At 44.2% G+C, this 26,105-nt stretch overlaps 1 protein-coding gene across 1 annotated transcript in view; it reads left to right on the top strand.

Annotated features, from left to right (window-relative positions):
* The window catches only part of KIF26B (kinesin family member 26B), a 525,171-nt gene that overhangs the window by 190,942 nt on the left and 308,124 nt on the right, over positions 1–26,105 (top strand). Inside the window, exon 3 of the mRNA XM_024976712.2 lies at positions 11,129–11,665. Within this exon, the coding sequence (XP_024832480.1) occupies positions 11,129–11,665 (537 nt within the window). The remainder of the gene's footprint in view (positions 1–11,128; positions 11,666–26,105) is intronic.

Below are 26,105 nucleotides of genomic sequence, written 5' to 3'. Positions count from 1 at the left end.
TAGGGAGTGCTTGGGGTGACTTACATCTGTAATGAGGTGGTCAGGGAGGCCTCATTATAAGGGGATATTTGACCAGCTTGCAGGTGGTAAGAGACAGTCAGGCCTGTATGAATAGGCACAAGTTTTCCGCGAAGAAGGAGGAGGGAGTACAGAGCCACTGAGGTGGCAGTGAGCATTCCTGGTGTGATGGAGGAAGAGCTCAGGCTCTTGTGATTGGAGCAGACTGAGTCATGGAGCAGTGGTTGGAGCTGAAGTTCGAGAAGGAGCAGGAGGCCAGATCCTGTAGAGCCCAGTGCAAACACTTTGATTTTTTTTGTTTGTTTTGGGTTTTTGTTTAGTTTTATTTTTTGATTCTTCAAATTACTTTTTAATTTTAATTTTTATCCTGCAAATGCTACTTGAAATAAGTAATCCAAGTGAATCCACAGACTTCAGTCAATTTAGGGTCAGAGATTTAGTGACTGGATGACTGGTATCTAAAATGAGTTTTGTAAACACAGACTCTAATACTTTGATTTGACTCTGAGGGAAGTAGGGTGGGGGCCACGGGAGGATTTTTAGCCAAGGACCGCTAGGATCAGATTTAAGACTTATGAGGATCTCCCTGGCTGCTGTCTGGAGTAGATACCAGGGGGGCAAGTGTAGAAGTTATCATTACTGTTGAAATTATGGCATGGTTTCTGCCCCCTAGGAATTTACCACGATCGTGGAGATAGAGCATGTACGGCTCTAACCAACGAGGAAGTGTTTGCTAAGTGATGTGAGTCACTCAGACCAGAAAAGTGCAATGGAAGTGCCTCCTGGGAGTCAGACTTTGTGGATGAGCTGGGCCTTACTATGGATAAACAAGATTTTTTTTTTTTTTTTAGTGTAATGGTTATATGATTGACATTCACTAAACGGTACACATCTGAAGTATACAATTTGATTCATTTGGTCACACATAAATACCCAGGAAACGATCACACTGGTGAACATACCCCTTACCCTCCCACTCCCAGCCCCCTAAATTTTCTTGTGGTTTATAAGGCAAGATGGGAATTGTCATCAGGGCAGGAACGTAAGCAAAGGCACAGAGAGGGGAAATGAAGGAGCTTCTAAGGGGCAGAGGGAAACCATCCTGCCTGTCCTGCAGGGTCACATGAGGAACCCAGAGAAAGATGTCTCACAGGACAGCTTGAAGTAAATTACATGGGGCCCTTGATGCTGGGTTGCAAGGGTTAGCTCACAGAGGGACCAGAAGAAGTCTTTAAGTTTGTTGTGGTTTATGGTCAAAACTGGAGAAGGAAATGCAATCCAATCCAGTATTCTTGCCTGGAAAATTCCATGGACAGAAGAACCTGGCGGGCTACAGTTCATGGGGTCACAGAAAGTCGGCCACGATTGAGCACATCAGCACATGGTCAAAACAGAGTTTATTTGCTAAAATTCCATCTTTTAAAAACAACAGCAGCAACACCAAATTTTAGGTACTGTATCTTTTTGTAGTAAGTCCAAGAAAACATAGCTAAGTACATTTCTGCAGTGTTTCATACACATAAAATCAATTAAAGAAATAAAAAGAAACATTAGGTAATTTCGTAATTAGATAATTAAGAGATTCTTTAATACAACTTGGGCTTCACTGGTAGTTCAGCTGGTAAAGAATCCGCCTACAATGCAGGAGACTGGTTTGATTTCTGGGACCGGAAGATCTGCTGGAGATGGGATAGGCTACCCACTCCAGTATTCTCAGGCTTCCCTGGTAACTCAGACAGTAAAGAATCCGCCTGCAATGCGGGAGATTTGGGTTCAGTCCCTGGGTTGGGAAGATCCACTGGAGGAGGGAATGGCTACCCACTCCAGTATTCTTGTCTGGAGAATTCCACGGACAGAGGAGCCTGGTGGGTTACAGTCCATGGGGTCGCAAAGGGCTGGACATGACTGAGTGATGTTCACTTTAATACAACTACTTACAGTTGGAAAATAAATCCATTTGCCACCTGATGGTTCATCATAGCCCACATGTAAAAAGTACATCTAATCTTGTTCAGTTGCTAAGTTGTGTCCATCTCTTTGCAATCCCATGGACTGCAGCGTGTCAGGGTCCCTTGTCCTTCACTGTCTCCCTGAGTTTGCTCCAACTTATGGCCATTGAATTAGTGATGCTGTCTAACCAACTCATCCTCCGTCGTCTCCTTCTCCTTTTCTTTCAATCTTTCCCAGCATCAAGGTCTTTTCAAATGAGTCAGTTCTTTGCATCAGTGGCCAAAGTATTGGAGCTTCAGCTTCAGCTTTAGCATCAGTCCTTCCAATGAATATTTAGGACTAATTTCCTTTAGGATTGACTGGTTTGATCTCCTTGCAGACCAAGGGACTCTCAAGAGTCTTCTCCAACACCACAGTTCAAAAGCATCAATCCTTCAGTGCTCAGCCTTCTTTATGGTCCAGTTCACATCCATTCATGACTACTGGAAAAATCATAGCTTTGACTATACAGATCTTTGTCGGCAAAGTAATGTCTCTGCTTTTGAATATACTGTCTAGGTTTGTCATAGCTTTTCTTCCAAGGAGCAAGTGTCTTTTAATTTCATGACTGCAGTCACCATCTGCGGTGATTTTGGAGCCCAAGAAAATAAAGTCTGTCGCTGTTTCCACTGTTTCCCCATCTATTTGCCATGAAGTGATGGGACCAGATGCCATGATTTTCATTTTTTTAGCATTGTGTTTCAAGCCAGCTTTTTCACTCTTCTCTTTCACTTTCATCAAGAGGCTCTTTAGATATTCTTCACTTTCTGCAGAGGGGTATCATCTGTATATCTGACACCTTCCAACGTGGGAGGCTCATCATTTTTGCCTTTTCATGGGGTTCTTGCAGCAAGGATACTGGAGAGGGTTGCCATTTCCTACCCCTGGAGATCTTCCTGACCCAGGCATCAGGACTGTGCTAAACGTGTTGCACATATAATACTTACATAACTCATTAAAATAGGGACACTTAAGGAGACTGAGGCTTGGATAGGTTTTTAAAAATGGCTTCCTGTCCCACAGCTACTGAGTAACGGAGACAGGTCTTGATCCTCCCATGAGAGTGGAACTGTTAGTCACTCAGTCCTATCTGACTCTTTGTGACCCCATGGACTGTAGCCCACCAGGCTCCTCTGTCCATGGAATCCTCCAGGCAAGAATACTGGAGTGGGTTGCTATGTCCTCCTCCGGGGGATCTTCCCCACCCAGGGATCAAACCCAGGTCTCCTACATTGCAGGCAGATTCTTTACCATCTGAGCCATCAGGGGAGCATCTGAACCTCCTATACTCACTAACAAGCTTTTTCAAAAGCATCAAGACACTGTCCATGCCATCCAGTTGGAAAAGATGAGAGACAAAGACATAAAAATAATTTCTGTGGCCATGATGAGAAATACCTCAACTATTCTTTTCCTCCAAAGAATCCGTGAAGTTTTCTTAATCATATGAAGTTCCAATTAAAACATCTCCTTTTTCCTTTGAAGCAGATAAGTCGTATCATATGCAACACTTTTTCACATGTTGCAGCACGCAGCCCTGTTAATTGCATCCGGCCTGCCTCTGGTGCTCCCAGCAGCCTCGTGTCCTGAATATAATCATTCAAATTGAAGCACACGTGCATCTCTAATGGGCCAGCATCTCTCGTCTATAACACTAGGCAGGGTGGCTTAGGCCGTGTGCAAAGTCACTACAGCCCAGGTTAATTTGGTTTCTTATATAGAACAACTTTGGTCTGACATTTAACATTTCTTCCTTTGACTTTTTTTTTTTTTTTTTTTCTTTTTGGTCTTTCTGAGCTCATTACCCAGCATCTTTTATATTCATTCTTTTTTCCATACAAGATCAGTGCTGGAGTCCAATCATGATAAAAAGCCTGGGGTCTGGATGAGGCCTGGAAGGCTAGGAAATTTCAGGTTCACAGAGCAGGTCTGTGGGCCAGCTGTAATTCCAGGGCCTGGCTGAGCTGCCATCACTGCGGTACTGGTTCTTTGGGTTGTCTCAGACCTCACCTGGAACAGACTCTGTCATGTACCCAGTCCCCTCTTTCATGCCCCTCTTTCTCCTTGTCACTAACTTTGGAGAATGAGCCCTGCTGTGTCCCCTTTGCCCAGCTGAGTGAAACACTCTGGGACTTTCTTGAGTTCCCACAGGGGGTCAGCAAGAATGGCAGCTTGTGAAGGTGGTCACTCTTCTCAACAAAGAGCACTGGGATGTCACTGCTTGTCATACTTTCTAATCGGTTCTCTGCCTTGTTTGTGCATTTGGGAACTCTGAACAACAGAAGTAAAGGATATTAATGTTTATTTGTCCATTCTTGCTGGGTAGATTCAGCATGACAGCTGGTGAGTAGAGTCTCATGTGAGAGACATTCTGGATTCCCCAATCCTTTGCATCCCCTCGATCTTGCATGTCCCATCAAACACATGTGGGCAGTGAGATGCTAGATCAGGGCTGAGGAGCATGGAGGAACCAGATCTTCCTGAGGAAGCAATCACACCCACTGGTTAGTACTTTGGGGTATCCTTAGATGCCAGGTTTTAGAGTCTTCTTCGTAGTAATACCAATGGCTAAGTGAAATTTGTTTTTTCTCCTTCTGAAATTACCAAGTTGGAAAAGCCCCAGTTCTTTTGAGACATTTGAATTCAAATATATGAATGTTCAGGTATGAATGAGAATGTTTATGTGGCAGCCTAGATGGGAGAAGGGGCTGGGGGAGAATGGATACATGTATATGTATGGCTGAATCCTCCGCTGTTCATCTGAAACTAGCACAGCATTGTTCATCGGCAATACCCCAATACAAAATAAAAAGTTAAGGGAAAATAATTTGTTTTCTTGGGTCAGATTCACCTGAGGTTTGCTATCTGTTGTTTTGCAAACTGCCAATTTTGCTGTTTCCAGTCAAAACAGAGAATCATTAATATGGACACTTGTCTTTGGGAATAGGACTGCTGGGGAGAACGCTGAGCTGGAAAGGACATGGATGGGGAATGTGGCAGGGGGTGGACAGGGGGCGGGAGGCAGACCCTAGGGTGGAAAGATTACAAGGTGTGTGAGGGTCAAGTCCCTTGATCTTCTGGGAAACTGCCTGCCTTGGGAACAAAACATTGCATTCTTGGAGTTCTAGCCACCATTCTGGGCCTCATGGGATAGCATTTATGGAAGAAGAAAGTTTAGGGACCAAGTGGAAAGAAACTGCCTTTGAAGAACAGTTTAAATCTTGTTGAGCTTGTCACTAGAGGCCTCTAGAATAATAAACCAGGAGCAAACATCAGCAGGCGTTTGCACAACTCACGCTGGACTCTGACTCCAGCTGTTGTCTTCCTCATAGACCCAGAGGCTTTGTGGGAATGCACTCTAAGTACTCTTTCGGCCAAAATAAAGCTGGGGAAAAAAATCCTGTCCTCAAAACTGGCTTGAGTGTTTATTGCCAAGGAGATGATCCCTTAGAAGATGAAGTGGGACAGAAAGCAGTGAAGACGCTAGTAAACAGCTTGGTTTGCCAGGGCGGTAGCTCTTGCTCTCCGGCTCGGGTCCCACAGACTTCCCACGCTCATTAGCAGCCCTGCCTCGTGTGTGGAAACCTGGCTGCTGGCTCTTGGAAAACAAGCACATTGCCTGCTTGCTGGGGCCTAACCCTCCTGGACCAGGTGTGTGGCATGGACGAGGAGTTTTCCCTTCAGTAGATTTTTCTTGGTGGCCTGCTGATGAGCTGGCCTGATGGTTAAAAATGTTCTTTGCATATCAACATTATTTTCTTGGGAACTTAGAGAAAAGAGTAATAGATTGTGTATTGAGGAGAGAATAGAGGATCTGTTCTGGTAGTTTAAGAAAGCTTCAGGTAAAGGGAAGCTACCTAGATTATGGTTGACTCACTTTTTAGGCTCTTTAGTCAGGCAGAACAAGTGCTGTTGGAAAACTATATTAGCTTTAGATTTGAAGGAATTTATTTCATGGCCATTTTTATAAGATACAACTAGCTCACATAGACAAAATAAATGACAGATGGACCAAGACCGACTTCATTATTGATCGTTTTAGCTTTGGTTGAGTTCTTTCAATTTGTTTATTTGACAAATGTTTGTTGGGCCCTGCAGTGAAGGAGACACTATTCTAGACTTGGAGGAATTAAAGATGGGAAGGATATTTCCTCTTAAGGGGCTGACAGTCTAACAGACAAAGAGTTCTGCAAATAAAAACTACAGATAATAAGATAGTTTCAAGAGTGGAGTTGTAGGAAAGCAGGATGGTGACTGATTTCTGTTTTATCTTTTTTTTTTTTGGTGCGGGGAGGGTTTTGAGGTCCAGGCTATAATCTGGAAGACCATGATGACGTGAGAAATGCTGAAAGCTTTCTCATGGCTTTGAGCAAGGAGAGGAGGGACCATTCAAGAGCTTTTAGGAAAGACCGTTTCCTACACTTCGTGATTGGATTGAAGGGAATAGGATGAGGCAAGAAGGTTCTAGATTTCTAGCCTGGGTCCCTGAGTGGATAATAGCACTATTTAGTTTGATAGTGACTATTGAAATAAGAATAGGATTAGAGGAAAATAAAATGAATTTTGACTGGTCAGTTTGAAGAGTGTTTATCTGGATGATGTTTTCCAGGGGCCTGTAAGGCTTAGTATTCAGGAGAAAGGCCAGGTAGGGCTGGAGATGGACAATTCCCAGTCACTGGGATACAGATGGCTGTGGAAGCCATGGGTTGGGATGCCCTTGCCCGAGGCAGAGAGATTTATGATGTCTTAGATCAATGTGCGGGAATACACATGAGGCAACCTTAGACAGCCATTAGATTATGAGAGACCTCCAGGGGACGAAGCAGGACACCGATTTTCCTGAAGCAACCCTAGAAGAAGTAGAAGAGCTAGGGATCGGAAAACCGTTTTCTGGCGTTCTCTTTGTCCTTTTGTAGCAGTCAGTAAGTGGGCAGACATAGGTGTCTGCATGAGCAACTGAGCGCGCACACACTCATACTAACTTCATTTATCCCTGACTTTCCTTCTAAGGACCTTTTGTTGTTTAGTCATTAGCTAAGTTGTGTCCAGCCTCCTCTGTTCATGGAATTCTCCAGGCAAGAATACTGGAGTGGGTTGCCATTTCCTCCTCCAGGGGATCGTCCTGACCCAGGGATCAAACCCACGTCTCCTACGTCTCCTGTAGGGAGTTCTTTACCATTGAGCCACCAGGGAAGCCCCTTAAAGACCTTTATCAGTTTCCTAAGTGTTTTCTTGAATTCCTCTCCATGATGCATGTGGAATAATAATAATTTTGTATTATTTTTGAAAGATGAGAATGTTTTGAGCACAGAATCCTTAAGTTGAAAATTTAGGATGAAAACGTTGCCCAGATGCCGTCAGTCCATTTTCCAAGGTGCTGAAATAAAAATCAGGACTCCAAAAATAGAGGATTGGCTGTGCACAGATTCCTGTTATTCCAATCTGACTTTGTGAGATCACAACATGAGTCAGGACAGGACAGTATGAAAGTATTTGAGTCCACACACTAGGTAGCATGCCAGACTGCATACTAAGCCCATTCCCTTTCTGGGTCCAGGTTTCTTTTGGTGCGAACTGAACTGGAGGGCACTCCCCTAGTCCATCTCCTGGGGCCACAACAGTCCTTTCCTGTCCATGTCAGGAGAACTCAGCATGTGTGAGCCTTCCATGATTCTGAGGGCTTCTTTTCCCCCTGTTTATTCCTACTCTCCCAGGAAGCAGTATTCCCTTTATTCCATAACTTACAGAAGACTCTGTCTGTTGACCTTTCCTCTTTGAAGTTTTGAGGTGCACTAAAATATTTACAGTATGTAGACCAGCACTTGAAAGGGATTTTAGTTTCCCTAAGATATATCTTTTGGCTTACTGAGGCCTTTTGATGCTAAGAACTCACTTAAGGTTTCAGATCAAGGGTGGCTTGATTTAGGGAACACCTCTTGACATCCATCAGCAATGGCAGACTCACTAAACCACCCATCTCGCTTTCCTCTGGATGAGGCAGTGGTGGGTTCTGGGCTTTGCCACTTCCTGGATGTCAGGGGCCATCCTAGTTGTGGGCACAGCTGCAGTGCTCCTGATGGATTTGTCACCGCCTTGGGAACTGGGAGGGGAGTGCTGGGCTCCATGTGCCTGAGCGTGTGCTGGTTGGTCCCAGACTAGAGGGGGCAGCAAGGGGACCTGGCACTGCATAGTCCAGGAGCCAAGAGGGCTCCTTGGAGTCTGAACTCAGAGAGAACAGGAACCAAGATCCTCAGCCTGCTGCACAGCTAACATGTATTGTTTGTTCCATGTGGGAAGTCAAGCAGCAAACAGCAGCAGGCTAAGTGAGGAAGGTACTTCAGGGAGAGTGTGAAAACCAAGAAAGAAGAGAGAAAATGAATCCTCGGCGTTAGGCAGTTTTTGTGGAGGGGATGTATCTTTTGTACTCCAGCTGCAGATGTCAGAGTCAAATCCAGATTCTACAGGAATCTAAAATCAACTATGATGTGTGGATGGGGCTGCTCTTATAACTCCCTTTTTCCTATGATGCTGCTTCAGGTAGTAGGTTAACAAAAATATTCTAAGTAAGCAATTAATTTGAGCTTTCTTGAAACCAAATAGTTTGGTGGCTTGAAAACATAAGCCATGGGGAGCAGATTGCTTTTGAATGCCAGTCTCTGATTTCTCACCCTGCCTCTAATTAGGTAGTAGATGTGGGAATTAAAAAATGACTTATGAAACAACCACAGGATAAAATACCATGTGGTCATTTAAAAAAATCACATTTTCAAATGACATGTATTGACTGACAAGGAAAAATGCCCAGTATGTAATATTATGTGAAAAAGTAAGAAACTGTATTTTTGACACATATGGGGGCCCAAATATTTCCTTTTGATTAAATGAACATTTCATAGGTGAAGGTGGTGAAAACCTTATGTCTGTGCAAAATTCTGAGTCCATTGATGAAGATAGTTGTTTGGCTCTTGCAGTGGAAAATCATGGACTAGAGGTCAACTAGTCTGGGTATAGTCCAAGCTTTTAACCCTTTTGGGGGCTCAGTTTTCTTATTTGGAAACTGAGGTGATGGTCTGCTTTAGAATGGTCCCTAGGGATACTTTTGGGTCCCACATGTGCTGAGTTTTGGTCAGGGACTTGGACAAAGCAGCTGAGAAGGGGTGCCACAAACAGGTCTCATATGGTTTGCATCACTTCATCAGTCAGACTTGGTCAACCTTGACCTCCTATTGTTTCTCATCATTTTCTATGACCGTCTTGAGTTTCTACCCCTCTGAGCCACTCCTCCCTGCTGCTGTGTAAAGAGGCCTCTTGATTTATTAATCAATTAATCAGTGCATGCTGAGGAGCTGTTCAGGGTAGTTAAACAGAGAAAACAAAATGCTGGAGCCCGTAATCAAGATGGATCATGACGAAGAGTGAGCCTCCCATGGCTGATCTCCCTGCCCACCCTGGCTGCCCCACACTGCCCGCCTCACCCCCAGCTCATCAAATCCCGCTCAGCCCTGATGGAGTTTCCACCCTATAAAAGATACCGCAACTTTCAGAAGGGAAGAATTTCTTCTAATGTCCTCAGGAAAATACACGTTGAGATAAGCTTCATGAGTTACTTGCAGCGGTTGTGGAATCTCAAAAGTTCAACCAGGCCCCCAAACAGCACAGGGGCTCTGTCCATTTCTGCAGACATTGTACCCTACAGTGTGCCTACTGTATCCCCATTTCCCTACACAGAGTCATGGAGCTGGAAGACCCCTACAATAAAGATAGGCCATGGCCCTGAGTGACAGATGAGAGGTTCAGAGAGGCTCCGTAAGTTGTCCAAGGTCACACAGCTAATGAGTAGCAGAACTGGAACTAGAATCCAAGTATTTTGATAACCGGTTAACACACCTGGTGCTTGTTTCTCTGTGCAGTCCTGCTTTCCTACAAAAATTAAAGCAAAGTAAGTGAAGAAAGGAGCTTCCCAAGTGATGCTAGTGGCAAAGAACCTGCCTGCCAACGTAGGAGCTGTAAGAGAGACTCGGGTTTGATCCCTGGGTTGGGAAGATCCCTTGGAGGAAGGTATGGCAACCCACTCCAGTTTTCTTCCCTGGAAAATCCCGTGGACAGAGGAGCCTGGTGGGCTATAGTCCATAGGGTTGCAAAGAGTTGGACATGACTGAAGCGACTTAGCATACATGCACACACACAAATGAAAGAAATTATCTTCATTAAATTCATTTTCTGGTTTCTTTTACATATATGCTTCTGAGCAAAAGAGTTTTTAATAGTTTTAGATGAAGTTTCTGGGGAAAAGTATCTTGGACTGTTTATGAAGGAGATATTTTTCTTCTGATGGTTCAGAATGTCAGCTACATGGGTGTGGGCGTGGCCAGCCTGCTGGGGGCTGACGGTAAACATGGGAGCTCTGGAGGGGTTTGTTGGACTGGGGGCTGACGGTAAACATGGGGGCTCTGGAGGGGTTTGTTGGACTGCTGGAGAGGCTATATCTCTGGGCTAGAATCTGTTCAGTTGGTTTTTCTTCCAGTGGAACTTAGCAAACGATGCTAATGAGGCCAGGGTTTTCTTGGAATAGAATCTCTGTTCTGGGTCACAAGCAGTACCTCCATCTGCTACCAAGTTTTCATTGTTCATGGGTTGGGGCACAGAGCATCAGTCCAGAGTGCCTGCACTCACCCCCACCAGGCCTGGATACCCATTTGTGTCTGCTTCACCCATTTGTGAACACTTTGGGAGCATCCAGGTATGCCTATAAAGTTACCGTGGACACAAGGGGAAAAGTCTGGAACGTTCTTATTTGACTAGCCTGGTAAGGAGGATGCTTAGAAATATATATATATATATATATATATATATATATATATATACACATATACACACACACACACACATATAATTAATTCCTTAACATCTCCATTATAAAATATTACATTTGTCAAATGTGTTTGTCAACTAGAGGCTCGTCTGCCAATCTGGCTGCTCATTTCTGCTGGATGTCAATCAAACAGTCCAACTTCTTGGATATGTGAAGGGCTTAACTCTAAACTAGACATCTGAATTGCACTTACCAGCCTTGATTTATAGGCTCTCCTTTCTTTTGTTTGTTTGTTTATGTGTTCTCCAGGATCCTGCTTTCCTGGCTGTGATTCACGACAAGCTCCAGGTCCCCAATACCATCCGGAAGGCATGGAATGACAGGGACAACCGCTGTGACATTTGTGCCACACACTTGAATCAGCTGAAGCAGGAGGCCATTCAGATGGTGCTGACCCTGGAACAGGCGGCTGGCAGTGAGCACTTTGATGGCTCCCCTGGCTCCCCGCCACCCCTCTCCAACGTCCCCACTCTGGTGGGGTCCCGGCACGTGGGGGGGCTCCAGCAGCCCAGGGATTGGGCTTTTGTGCCCGCCTCCTATGCCCCCTCCAGCTACACAGCCTTCGTCACCAATAAGCATAGCAGCAAACCCAACAGCCTTGGGGTCAGCAATGGGGCGGAGAAGAAGAGTGGGTCTCCAACCCACCAGGCCAAGGTCAGCCTCCAGATGGCCACCAGTCCCAGCAACGGGAACATCCTCAGCTCAGTGGCCATCCAGGCTCACCAGTACCTGGACGGCACCTGGTCCCTGTCGAGAACCAACGGGGTCACCCTGTATCCCTACCAGGTAAGTAGCCTCTGAGTGAAAAAGGACAGGGTTGGCTACAGTCAAAGCAAAGAAGTGGGTAGCACTTTCTTTCTCTACTTTGTCCCTCTGGGAACTCCCCAGTGCAGAGCCTAGTGTTTCCATGTAGCCCTGCTGGATGATGCTAAATAGGGATGAAATGTCTGAGGGACCAGTGATCCGAGATGGCGCTCTGTTTCCATTGTCTATACCATCAAAAGAGAGGGAGATTCTCTTCTTAATTTCTCCCACCTTGACCGACCATAACTCTTTTCTATTTGCATCTCACTTTAAATACTGTGGGATTAGGTTACCAAACATGTGTTCCCCTTTTCTTATTTTCTCTTTTCTGTTATTTAAATTAGCATACACTCTCAAGTTTCCCTATAGAAATAACAGAGCAGGTCTTAAGTCTGCCAAGGAATCTAAAAAAGTTCTCTTAATTTTTCTTGGGTGAGTTTTCTGCTGGAGGACGGTTGGGTTTACCACATGTGCTCTCTGTGTCCGCTGTGTCACTCGTGGTGGGAAGCAGCAGAAAGTGTTGACGTTGAGTGTACTGATCGGGGTGGATAATTAGTGCAACAGTTGGTCTCAAGTTATTTCTCACTTGTGTCCCTGTTGTATGGGGTGTTTGGTGGGTACTCTTCCACTGTGACATAGGGCCCTAGGCTCCTCCATCTATCGATAGCATGTCACCATTTTCCAGCGATCTCAGAGTCTTCCACGATGTCTTGTACAACCAGCCAGGAACTGGAGAAAGAGAGAGAGGGTGGAGGATCTCCCAGGAAGAGGTGGGGGGCCCAGCCTGAAGCGGGTGAGATTTCAGTTCTTCTGGCCCCATCTTCCCTCAGGGGAGGCTGAGAAAGCCAGTCTACCCATGGGTCCGGGAGAAAAAAGAAACAAGTTGAGTGAATGCATAGCATAGTCTTTCTTTCATGGGATAGAGGTACAGGGAAACATAAAATGAATTGAACGCAGCTGATAAAATTCCTGGTGACTTTTCTAGAGTGTAAAAGGGAGTATAGATTGTTTCTCTTGATATCTTGAAAGAAAGTGGGGAGCGTGGATCTTTATCTTGAGAAGTTAGTGATCTTGGACAGCCAAACTTTTCGTTTACCTGATGATGCTTTATAGTTTACAAAATATAGAGCACACATCATTTTATTTAACCCCCCGCCCCACCACCACCATACGCCTGTGAGGTCAGCAGGACAGATGTTGGATCTTCCTCTTACAGATGGGGAAACAGGATGCTTAAAGAAATGGAATAATTACCTGTGGCCACACAGCTGGTGCCAGAGTAGCACCAGGTCTTCCCTGCCCAGAAGAATGGCTTTCCCTGCTCTGGCTGCTTCCAACTTTCTGAGCTTACCCCAGAATACTTATCTCAACATCTTTTCCAGCTATGGTTTCTTTTAAGACATGGTACACCAAAAAAAAGGCCTCCTATTTTGACCTGTGGGGGCCTGCCTGCCACTTCACTTTTGGACAGAATTTTCTGGGCTGTGGATAAAAATATAATGAGAAACCAGTGGCACCCTGGGTGGGACTTCATAGTCTGATGCTTGAATATAACCATCTAGGGCAGGAACAGAATAGCTTCTTTTCATTATTGAATAATATGCTTTTTTTTTTTTTTTTGGTTTGTAATTTAAAAATAGTTTTAGAAATTATAAAAAGTGATACATGTCTGTTGTAAAATAAAAATTTAAAAACATGAAAAAGTTTAAGACAGACTTTAAAAAGCAACAACAGCCAGAAATAGAAATTCACAGCATTTGGGTATATTTCCTCCCAGGATTTTATACGCATGCAGTTTCTAAAATTGTGATAATTTTCAGTTCTCTGATCTGCCTTTTGCTTAATATACTTCATGGTATTTTCCCACCATTATATATTTTTCTAAAATAGGATCTTTAATGGTAGCCTAATATTCCATTATATAAATACTACCCATATATGAATATGTCCTGATTTATATAACCAACCATCAATTATTCGAGTTTAGGTTTTTACTACTATAAATAAAATTCTCTGGTGCACATCCTTCTACCCAGGTCATATTTTCAACACATCCTGGGTTGTGCTAGCTACACACTCACTCATGTTACACAGACAACTCACATTTCACCTTCCAGGGCCCCAGAGCACTTGTAACATGTATCAGGCGCTAGTTAGAAGATTCAGCTGCTGCACAGCACTGGTGAGTGAGGACAGAAGAACTTGGAACTGGAGCTTTCATATAAAATATCTAGAGTATGGGGAAAGTCTGTGTAGGGGGTGGGGGGCTGAATAGGCTGCTTAAAAGGAAGACTGGGGATTACTGGTACATTTAAAATAATGTGTGCAGCAATTCTTTCTGCTCTTCCTTCCCCATGCTCCACCTCAGAGGAAAAAGAATTTCCTGTACAATAACAAGTGTCTATAAGCTCTCCCAAGTGCCAGACACTATGCTGTTTGTTGGTTGGGGCTCCTGCCATGGGCTGGAAACCCAGGCTCCTGTCCTGTAGTCCTTAGCGGAGAAGGCAGGGGAACTATGTGTTATAATCCAGGGAGGTGCTTGCAAGTATAGACAGATGCCTAGTGTGCTCTGAGAGCCTGCAGAAGGGCTTGAAGTCCAGCCCATGGGGCAAGGGTGTGTTGATGTGGCCAAAGGCAGGCACAAAGGTGATTCACGCAGCTACCAACTTGAGATCATCCTGGATACATTCAATTGCTTCTTTCCAACTCAGAACAGACTAATTTCTGCATTTCCCCTGGGCAGTAGTTAAAGGGATCAGAGGAAATCTCTCTGGGATAAAGAGATTTGGTGCCTGGTAAACCAATGTCCCCGTGTTGTGACTATGTTATCCTCATGCCCTAGGGTGGGGGCTCTGGGTCTGGCTAGACTACGTGGCTCCTCTTATGGACATCTCCCTGCAGTAAATATTCTGCAGTTCACAGTCTGGCCAGCTCACCAGAGATGGTTGACTGCTCTGAAAGCTGACCTCACTTTTCCTGCTCACCCTTACTCCCACTTCCCTCCCCACAGAGCAGATGGTCCTCTGGCTTAGTGCCAAAGTCTTTCTCTGGGCAGAGAAGTACTATCTAGACTTTGTTGCTGCCAAGGGCACTGCTCCACACCAGCAAACCTGGAGCCTGTAGAAGCAAGGGAGAAGAGGACGCTGTTCTGCCATTTAAGTTCAGGGGGATGACAAGAATGAGGACGGGCTTTGCAGCAGTGAGCAGAGTAAAACCTCTGTATGGGAGAGAGGTGTCCCTCAAGCCCCTCAAGTTCCCTGTTTCCCACAGCACTGTGTGTCTGTGAGAGTGAAAAAGTGAAACTGTTAGTCGCTCAGTTGTGTCCAACTCTTTGAAACCCCGTGGACTTAGCCCGCCAAGCTCCTCTGTCCATGGGATTCTCCAGGCCAGAATACTGGAGCGGGTTGCCATTCCCTTCTCCAGGGGATCTTCCCGACCATTTGCAGGCGGATTCTTTAATCCTATGAGTCCCCAGGGATGCAGTCTTCAAAGGCTGCAGTAGGAAGATTTCTTGATTCTCTTTTGCTAGATCCTTCATGTTTCTCAACTACCTCCAGAAAGAGTGGGAACCTATAAGCATTGCAGATAAATAAGAATCTATCCAGACAGGTAAGAAAAATAGTAATTTGGGAAGCATTGAGATTATATAAAAACAAACTGCAGATAATTTTTTTCATTAAATATCATAGCAAGTTGATTTCACAGAAGTTGACAAGGTGGACTGTTTCAAAGAAAGATGTTCTTTATTAACGTACAGACATTTAACATAGTCACTGCAATATTCTAGAACTTTCATTTTATCACATGAGTTTTAGCTTTGAGAAAACATGTCTGGATTAATTTCTTGTAGTTCACCACAGATTAATTATAAACCTCTTTTGAATGGCAACTGCTTTTCCCCAATTTACATTTATTACAGGAAAGGCTTTACACATAATACTCTAATCACAGAATGTTCGTGTAAGAATCCACTTCTGTAGGATAGTAATTGCCTTTTGCACCATGGTGGGAGATTTAGAGATGGTTCTGCCTAGTTCACGAGCATGGCTCCACCAACTGTTGAATCTTTTTTTAGTAGCTTAGTATTTTAGTCTCTTTCCTTATGAATGAAATCCCTACCTTGCAAGAGAACAATTTTTTAAAAAGTATGAACATATTTTATGAACTATAACACAGGGATCCCAATATCATCTGTCTAGAAACCAAGGCTGAGAGATTTGAAGTTTCTTTTGGGTAGAGTATCCTGATTCTGTTTGATGTCTTTTGTTTCTTGAGAACATAGATTTATTTATTCTCGTGTCTCTGACAGCAACTAACATATATAAAAAAAAGGGCTACTCATTAGGGAAAGTTCCAGTCTCAAGGATACACTAAAGTTGTTTCTCCTGACTGGCCTTAAATTTAGGAAAAAATTCCAGGGGACAAGGCCTATCTAGACCTCAAGGTTTTGGGTGGAAACCACCAGTTAATTGGCTCCAAGCTAACCTTTAACCTGAAGTATCTTAATGATATAAAACCTTGGGTGCAATGAAAGTAGTCCAGGTGGTTTTTGATGTCACACTCAAAATAGGGACATTTGAAAGGGTTAAAGCGTTTTATTTTATGAGACTTTGATAAACTGAAGTTGTCAAGAAAATTCAGGAATACGTTAAATTAATACATAGGTGGTAAATCCATGATGAATCCTTAACGTGATGAGGTATTCAATGTGCATTCCTTGATTTGAGGATATGTGTTTGATAAAAGTTATCCTGCTTTCTCAAAAAACATCCATTAGAATCAATGTTAGGAATAATTCCAGACTGAACTCTGGCTGAAGTCATGTGGGATTGTCTCATATCTTTAGGAGTTAATTGTGTATAGTAAGCAGAGGCCTGGGCTTCCCTGGTGTCTCAGATGGTAAAGGATCTACCAGCAATGCAGGAGACCCAGGTTTGATCCCTGGGTCTGGATGATCCCCTGAAGAAGGAAATGGCAACCCTCTCCAGTATTCTGGCAGAGGCACTTTTGGACTTTGTATTTGAAGATACAGGCAGGAGCGAGGCAATAGCAGCACCAACCTGAAAGCGGCTCCAAGCTTGCTTGGCGGTATCCAGGCCTTGGTCTTCTGAAGTCAAAAGCTCTGGGAAGACTTGGTGCTGATCCTTTTATAGAGGACTTCCAGGTGCCTTGGAAGAGGAGGGTGGACTCTGAGGCTCACTCATGTGCCAGTGCTCAGAGGCTTTGACTGTGATGGATCTATGGAACCCAGAAGCACATGGAGAGTACAGCTGTTGCCTTGGGGGATGAGGTGCACACATGTTCTTTCCTCACTGAGCCACTTTTCACAAAGGAGTAGGGCAGGTGTCTGCTGTGTGTTAGTAGTGGAGGATTTCCATTCATGTTGTTTGCAGCCCTACACAGTCAGATGCCTGTTCCTGAAATACACAAAATGCCTTTCTTGGGCCAGCCCTAGTGCCAATTTGCTGCTGCTCTGTCCAGGCAGGCCAATACCATAAAGTGTTGCACTTTGATAAACTATGACATCAGAAAGATCATTTGACATCATGAGATTTTGTTTTCTCCTGTTTATAGATGGCCAAAAGGGTGTTATTTATCTTTATGCATTTTGACAAACCTGGGCACAAGAAAAGGGATCAGTTTGTATCTTCTGTCATGGACAGAGCATTTCTCAAGAATATGGTGCTCAGGGTGAAATTCTGAAAGAAGTATGGGCAGGGCCATGGGCTGACGGGAACACTCACACTTCATCAATAAATTTCAAAAATATTTTTTACCTCGTCATTTACTTGGGTGGTAGGCTGAATTAGTGTGTGTGTGCTAAGTCTCTTTGGTCATGTCCGACCCTTCGCAATCCTATGGACAGTGGCCTGTCGGGCTTCTCTGTTCATGGGATACTCCAGGAAAGAGTAGTTGGAGTGGGTTGCCATGCCCTCCTCCAGGGGATCTTCCCAGCCCCAGGGATTGAACCCTTGTCTCTTATATCTCCTGCATTGCCTGACAGGTTCTTTACCACCAGTGTTATCAGGGAAGCCTGGTAGGCTGGAAGGGGACCTTCAAAGATGTTCATGTCCTGATCCCTGAAACCTTACAAAATAAAAGAGGTTCTGCAGATACAATAAAGTTAAGGATCTTAAGATGGGGAGATCATCCTGGATTACCTGGGTGGTTCCAATGTAATCATAAGGGTCCTTATAAAAGGGAGACAGGAGGAACAGTGTCAGAAAGAGAAGATGTAAGGATGGAAGCAGAGGGCAGAAGAGAAAAGGTACAACTTTGCTGGCTTTGAAGATGGAGGAAGGGGTCACAGGCCAAGCAGTGAAAGCAACTTGTAAAAAGCTGGAAAAATCAAGGAATCAGATTCTCCCCTAGAGTCTGCAGAAAGAAGTCTAGCCCATTTTAGATGTCTGACACCCTGGACTTGATGGAGTAAAGAATGGATGTGCGTGCTGCTTTATGCTGCTAAATGTTCAGTAATTTGCTTCAGGAATAGGAAACTAATACACCTGGTAAGCACTGGGTAGCTGTGAAGCTTGGTAGGAGAAGTTAATGAGGTATATGGACCAAGGAGTTGCTGTGGAAACCTGCAGGACAGCCAAGAACATGGGCTTTTCATCCCACACAACAAACTACATTACCCGGTGGATCAGACAGTGCATTAGCAAGTCAGATTATTTCATTTGGGTGCCTCCACAGAATGAGAGGTTACTCATACTGCGCGGTTGGTTTTCAATTGTCTCAGATTTCCCTATTGTTATAGCATCATAATAACAAGCACGCCACAGCCCTCTCCATCAGCAGCTAGTAATTACCATTATGTAAGTATCTCATACTGTTGAAACTGCAGAAAACATTCCAAGCTGGGGAGTGGGAGGGTGAGGAGAGACTTGGCAGGAATATCTGTAGCAGGAAGCCCATCTTCTCTGTCGTGTCTGTTGTCCTGATTGAGGGGTTTCACAGAACTGCCCCAGTATTCAGTCTTATGTCATCTGGTGTTTCGAGGGTTCACATGAATGTGAAAGCACCTTGCCAACTGGAGAGCAGAGGTTGTTAGTGCCTATCCTTTTCATTCGGCAGGCAGAAGACAACCACCGGAGATTTTGGAGCAGGAAAATGGAAAGATTTCCCTTGTTGACAGCAGGAGTTCTCAACTAGAATCACTTGGGAGCTTTATAGAATAATACTGGTGCCTAAGCCACAGTCCAGACCAATGAAATCAGAATATCTCAGGTGGGACCCAGGCTTTGGTTTTAACTGCCAGGGCAAAGAACCCCAGCTTTAAAGAACCATTTATGTGGCAGTAGTGTAATAAGTATAGGGAAGAGAACAATGCAGATAGATAGACAGACAGACAGACAGATGATAGACAGACAGTATATTCTGTGTCCTAGGGCTGCTATAGTAACATTGCTACAAACTAAGTGGCTTAAAATAACAAAAATTTATTGTCTCGTGGTTCTGGAGACTTGAAGTCCACAATCAAGGTGTGTTGGCAGGGCTGTGCTTCCTCTGAAGAGTCTGTGGGAGAATTCTTCCGTGTCTCTTGCAGCAGGCACGCTTTGGCTTCTGGCTGTGTCACTCCAGTCTCTGCCTCTGTCTTCACATGGCTTTCTCCTCCATCTGTCACTTTCCTCTTATTATAAGGACACTGGTCATTGAATTTAGGACCTGCTTTAATCCAGTATGATGTCATCCAAACCTTTAACTCATTACATCTGCAAAGACCCCGTGTCCAGGTAAGGTCACATGCTGAGGCTCAGGGTAGACATGAATTTGGGGTGACCGTTCCTCTGACTACAGATAGATAGATGCCAGCCAGACAGCTGAAAGATGACAGTAGCATCGAGGAGGTGAGCAACCCGTGCTTGTTCCTGCTGATCCCACTTCTGAGAAACGGGAAGGTGCAGATGTTCACAGCTGGTCAACAGTGGCACATTCTTGTTCTGTCCTGTGAATAGAAGATGGAGGGAAGGGGAAAAGATACAAGGGGCAAAATAAAGCAGGGGAGAAGGTCATATCCATACACCCTTGTACAGATGGAGAATACTTCAAGTCAGATGAAATGAAAAAATATTCACATGTGTTTCTTTGTGGAATAACAACCTCCTCTTCTGAACTTACACATATAATACCGTTATGTGCTTTTATACACACATACCGTTATATGTGCTTTGACAGCCATTGGTATGCATATAAACAGTTCAAGCGCTCCTTGGGGTATGTCAGCTTATGCTGAGGACCTACCTAATTGACCAGTGCAGGAAGCTTCCGTTCCTTTCCTACTGACCAAGCTGATCCCTGGGGTTAGGTTGGTGGAATGGTTCGTGTTTTGTTTTGTTTTGTTTTTCTTCAGCAATAGTTCTAGGGTCCAGAAAGAGGCTAAAAATAGTGTGTAGGTGCTGTGCTACTTAAAAGCATTTCTTATTCTCCCCTCTGGGTCCTTTGGGTGGGAGGGAGGTGAGAAGCAGTGGGAACGTGGCCCACCCTCTCGTCCAGCTCCCCCGGGCCAGGCCAGGGTGGAGGGCAGAGCTGGGGATGGATGCGTGAGGGAGGTGAAGTCCTCACAGAGAGAGGATTCCCTGGATGGGGACCCCTTTTCGCAGTTATCTTTGTTTTAGACAGCATCTCATCTCCTCTCCCATTTGGGCCATCCTCCCAGCCCTGGTTTACTTGGGCAAAACACTGGCTTTCTTTGTAGAGCTGAGGAAAGGAACTCAGGAACACCCACTGTCCACAGGTCCACAGTGAACAATGGCTGCTGCTTTTTTTTAATGACAAAGTAAACAGATTCTGGGGAGGGGGGAGTCTGAGACTGCTACTCATCAGTGATTTTATCCAAGTCTCAAACAATGAGAGACTGGATGTTGGGTCACGCTAGATTTGCTGTTCATGCACTGGAAATAAAAGTCCAGCTTCCTTGCTTACAGCGTGACCTTGAGCAGGCTTTTTACTGTTACGCGTCTGTATTTTCTCCTCTGCAAAGTGGCCAGTTGCAGGGCTGTTATGGTGATTATATAAAATGATGTATGTCGAACACTTAGCATCATGTCTGACACATGGTGAGACCTCGGTGAAGGGACTGGAACTTTGAGGGCCATCTTCCCTTAGTCAACTCAGGTTCCCCAGACTCAAGACTGCATGGAATCACGGTGCTCTTTTCTGATGTAAAAGCAAGCAGTGAATGAAAAAACAAGGCCCAAACCGTAAAATGGTATCAAGCTCGTGAAATAAATGTCACCCAGCTCAGACAATGTCAGTCACCTCCACGTAGGACCAGAAACCAGCTTTCCGTATGTGCACCACATCTTATAAGAGAAGGTCACATTCTAAACAGGTTGATCTCATCCCACCATTAGTGAGTAAATTGATAAAATATTGAAAGGCTCATGCACCCATTTTTCTCTATTTTTGAAGACCTTTTTTAAAAAAGGAGGGGCGACAGTGTATAAACATGAATAATTTAAAATTCTACAGAACAGTAGAATGGTAGCATTTGAAATAACCCAAAAGAGTAAAATCTCATTATTCTGAAGTTAATTTGAAATATGAGGTTATTCAGTCCTGATTCATGACTCCTCTTGGACAAGCACTTTGAAATAGTCCTCAGGTTGCTCATTCTTGCTTTCCTTAGTTTACACATCGAATAAAATGTAATATTCTAGCTTTCTTATGATCTGCTTATATTTGTCAAATATATCTTTCTTTTGAAATTATTACATAATTTGGAATCTTCAATAACTTGGAGATTTCAGGTCTGCTCCTTGCCTACCCCACCCCAGGCACACACCTAATTAATTTTAAATTGAGATTTTACTATGCTAACAGTCTTTAGTGTGACAAATTAGCATGCCTCTATCTTATAGAGGTATTGGTGAAGATTAATTAATGAGTCATATATTTCAGATGCCTAAGTCACTCCCAGGGAGTAATTACGTGTTTGGGAAGCATATTAGTCACCATTTTTAGGACTCTGAAGATCACTTGGTGCATTGCTGCTGCACCAGTGGCCACAAAGAGTTAACATACTCTTTCAGGAGCTTATCTGAGTGCCAGAAGGACTGAGAAAAAAGGTACCATGTGAAAAGCAAGCATAGCAGCAGACCTGTCATATACTCAAGGCTGTGACCAGGAGTTTTCTAATTCCATGACACATCTGAGCGAGTCTAACAGTTTCCATCACTTTAACAAGCCTGGTTTCTCTTGGTCCCTGTGGCTCAGACTGTGAGGATCTGTATCAGTGGGAAGACTGAACCCATTAGCCTGTTCTTGACAGGCTGCCTTTTTGTTAAAGCAAACAGTCCCTAGAGACCCCAGTGGAAGCAAGATGGGAAGGCTGCCCTTGTGAGTTATAGATGATACACCAAGGCCCAGAAATGTCAAGTGACTCACCCAAGGTCACACAGCAGCTTGAACATGCCAGAGCTGAGATTCAAAGAGCTTCCTGTGTACTGGCCTTTTCCATGCCCTCTGTCCCTCAGGGGAAGGGACCAACTCCTCAGATTGGTCCAACATTCCCCATCTTGGGGAGGGCCACCCACAGCAGCACACTCTGTGAACATATCTTTGTGGGCAGTTCTGGGTCACTTGGACTCGCAAGTCCACGTTCAAATTGTATTGCTCTGTGCATTTGTGTAAAAACGGATGCCCCACATCACATCTTCTCACTGGGAGGTGGGGAGACCAGTGGGGACAAAGCTTGAGACAAAGCTGGGCCAAAAATCAACAAAAAAGGCTGTGGAGGCAATGCTGCCACCTAGTGAGACATGTTTTAGCTCATCTGAGAAACAGACTGAACAGGCCTAATACTGGGACTCTCATCATGAATTATACTGATTTCCTAAGATTAATAAATGGCAACAGGGCCCCTTCCATGTTGATAGTATGGTCTTTATTGAACAGAGTAAGTAGATGTTTAAATTCTATGTCCTAACACATATGCTTTCTTATTTTTTTATTATTTATTTACTTTTGGCTGTACTGAGTCTTCGTGCTTTGTGTGGGCTTTCTCTGGTTGTGGTGAAAGGAGGCTACTCTTCACTGCAGTGCTCGGGTTTGTCATCGCAGTGGCTTCTCTCGTGTTTGAACCACATGCTCTAGGCACATGGCCTCAGTAGTTGTAGCTGGTGCGCTCTAGAGCGCGGGCTTAGTAGCCATGGCACATAGGTTTAGTTGCTTCGTGGCATGTGGGATCTTCCCAGACCAGGGATCAAACTTGTGTCCCCTGCATTGGCAGGCAGATTCTTAACCACTGGACCATCAGGAAAGCCCCCTAACATGTATGCTTTAGAAAGGGCTCTGTTGGCTGAGGTCTCCAGTGAGGATGGAACTCGGTTTGGGGTAGTGGATGGGGCACCCAGGTCTGCCTGTAAAGTCTGGCTTACCTGCTTATGTGCTGAGTGACATTTTGCCACACAAAATATCAATATCCACTTTTATATCTCTCTCCTAAGATTGTCCTAAGGATTAGGTTCACTTATTCTGAATTTGTTTTTAGTTCTAAGCACTGGATTAATGAAATTTTACACACAGACACACACACACACACACACTTGCAAAATGAGATCCCATACTGAGAGATTCTATAAAATCGACCTGTACTGACTACTCCTAGAGAATGACTCGCTGCCTTCCTGCAGCCTAACAACACACTTAAAGGCGAGGTAGATATACCTGGGGGCTTCTCTGTTGACTCAGATGGTAAAGAATCTGCCTGCAACATGGGTGACCCAGGTTCAGCCCCTGGGTTGGGAAGATCCCCTGGAGAAGGGCATGGCTGCCCACCCCAGTATTCTTGCCTGGAGAATTCCATGGACAGAAGAGACTGTCAGGCTGCAGTCCATGGGGTTGCAAAGGGTTGGACATGACTGAGCGACTAAAACACACACACACACTCACACATACATACTCACACACACACACACATACACACACACAGACATACCTGGAACAACACACATGCTGCTGCTGCTAAGTCGCTTCAGTCGTGTCTGACTCTGTGTGACCCCATAGACGGCAGCCCACCAGGCTCCCCCGTCCCTGGGATTCTCCAGGCAAGAACACTGGAGTGGGTTGCCATTTCCTTCTCCAATGCATGAAAGTGAAAAGTGAAAGGGAAGTTGCTCAGTCGTGTCCAACTCTTCGCGACCCCATGGACTGCAGCCTACCAGGCTCCTCCATCCATGGGATTTGCCAGGCAAGAGTACTGGAGTGGGGTGCCATTGCCTTCTCCAGGAACAACACACAAAAGCCTGGAAAAAAGTGATGGAATTGGTGAATTCAGAAATCTGAGGCAGTCCTGTATCTGAGGTCAGTTTCCAGCTGTCATAGCATGACAGTTATCTTGAGCATGGCTATTTCCCAGGGCTCACTCTGTAGCTTCAAGATGTATCAGAACCTATTTCAGCTAAGATTGTGTATTGGAGTTTTTGTTGACAACAACAGTTGTTTTGTTTTCCTCTAAGGACAGATTATATTTTCCATCTAAATAGCTTTTTTGATAGAATGTTTCAATGGTGTAGGTGCTTTGAGGGATTAATCGCTGCTGTTCATTAGGTGGCTCATTCCCTCCAGACACTTCAAAATCCAGGGCTGAGTCACAGTTTATAAAACTGGCCATTTAGCAGCAGCAACCATGCTGTTGAGCCCTTAGGAGGTAAGAGAGGGACAGAGCAGAGGAATGAAAATTCTTGTTCACACATAATGAGTAGAAAAGATGAGGGTAGCTGGTGCTTCGTGGAAAAAATGAGGAGCAGGAGGCTCTGGCCTCTAACAAGGGTGGTTTGGAAGCTTTACTATTTTAGAAAAAGGGCTCCAGATCCATTTATTATTGAGGAAGAGATACACTGATTTGTTGTTGAGCGTGTGGCTGGATGGCTAAAATGGGCCGTAAGTGTTTCAGCCATTGAAATGGCTTTTGCTTTGGGAACGGTGGAGATGATAGAGTGCAAAGAACCACAAATCTTAATTTTATCCCCACTTCTACCACTTACTTCATTAAAAAAAAAATCTTTTGGCTGTGACACATAGCCTGTGGGATCTTAGTTCCCCAACCAGGAATTGAACCTGAGCTCCCTGCAGTTGGGCTTCCCTAATGGCTCAGATGGTAAAGAATCTGCCTGCAATGTAGGAGACCCAGGCTTGATCCCTGAGTCTGGAAAATCCCCTGGAGAAGGGAATGGCAACAACTCCAGTATTCTTGCCTGGAGAATTCCATGGACAGAGGAGCCTGGTGGGTTACAGTCCATGGGATCACGAAGAGTCGGGCACAGCTAATGGATCAACATTTTCACTTTCCCCTGCTATTGGTAGTGCGGAGGTTTAACCGCTGGATCCCCGGGGAAGTCTTCCCACACACTTCATGACTGTGGGTGGTTTCTCTATTTGCAAAGAGGAAACTGGAGCTCCCCCTGCCCCCCATCCTGCTCTCAGCTGTGTCAGCCTATGAACAGACAGCTGAGCTTTTAACATTTTGTATTCTCCTACTGGGGTGCTCAGCCATTTCTAGTATCATTTCTCTCCAAAGTTACCAAGTTCATTGTCTCTCAACTTGACAGCTGTGTGTGCATATCAATGATCTAGAGTTTCATAGTGATAAGAATAATAATCACAGCTGACAGTACTGAGTTCTCACCACACGCCAGGCACTGTGCTCACTGCGTTGTGTGTTTTCACTCAGGCTTCACAACAGTCCTTTGGAGTAAGGAGATCATTACGCCCATTTTAAAGATGAGAAAACTGAGGTACAATTTAATGTGAATAGACACCACCTGCATGGAGGAAGCCCACATTTCTGAATGCTGAAAAATTTAGTCAACAACTATTTTGTTCAGTGTGTAGTTATTTGTTGAAATAAGTTTGGTAAATTGCATTTCTATAAGTTCATAATAACAAGTTTTATATTAATAATAAGCTAGAGGGAATTCTGTTTTTTTGTTTTGTTTTGTTTTCTGACTTTAATATTAAGCAAGTTCTATTCTGATGATTCTCCTTATTTAGTTACGAATCCCCAGTCTTCATTCTCCTTACCTTGCCCACGTGTCCCTTCTCTCTTTTTCCTTCTTCCATTTTTATTTTAAATCACACAATCATCCTCTTGAGAGTTCTAAGACTTAATTATATAGGTTATAAATTATTCGTATGTTTCACCTCATTCTACCCCATAATCTCATTTTATTATGGTTTATTTGCATCTCTGAGAATGGGTGGGCAAAGGAAATAGAAGGACTTGCAATGAAAATCGGTCAATTTTATATCACTTGTTAGCAATTCACAGAAAATATTTGTCAGAAAAGGTAATGGAAACTAAAATACAGTAATTAAAGAGGAAGTCACAAATTTAAAAATCACAAACATTTCAACCTCTTGAAAGTAGTTGCTAACGTCTAACTATATAATAGGCTCAGTGGTAAATGGCATAATGCAG

Source organism: Bos taurus, chromosome 16 (genome assembly GCF_002263795.3).
Source record: "Bos taurus isolate L1 Dominette 01449 registration number 42190680 breed Hereford chromosome 16, ARS-UCD2.0, whole genome shotgun sequence".
NCBI lineage: Eukaryota > Metazoa > Chordata > Mammalia > Artiodactyla > Bovidae > Bos > Bos taurus.
Note: the sequence above shows the minus strand (reverse complement) of the source record. Positions and strands in the feature narration are given on the sequence as shown.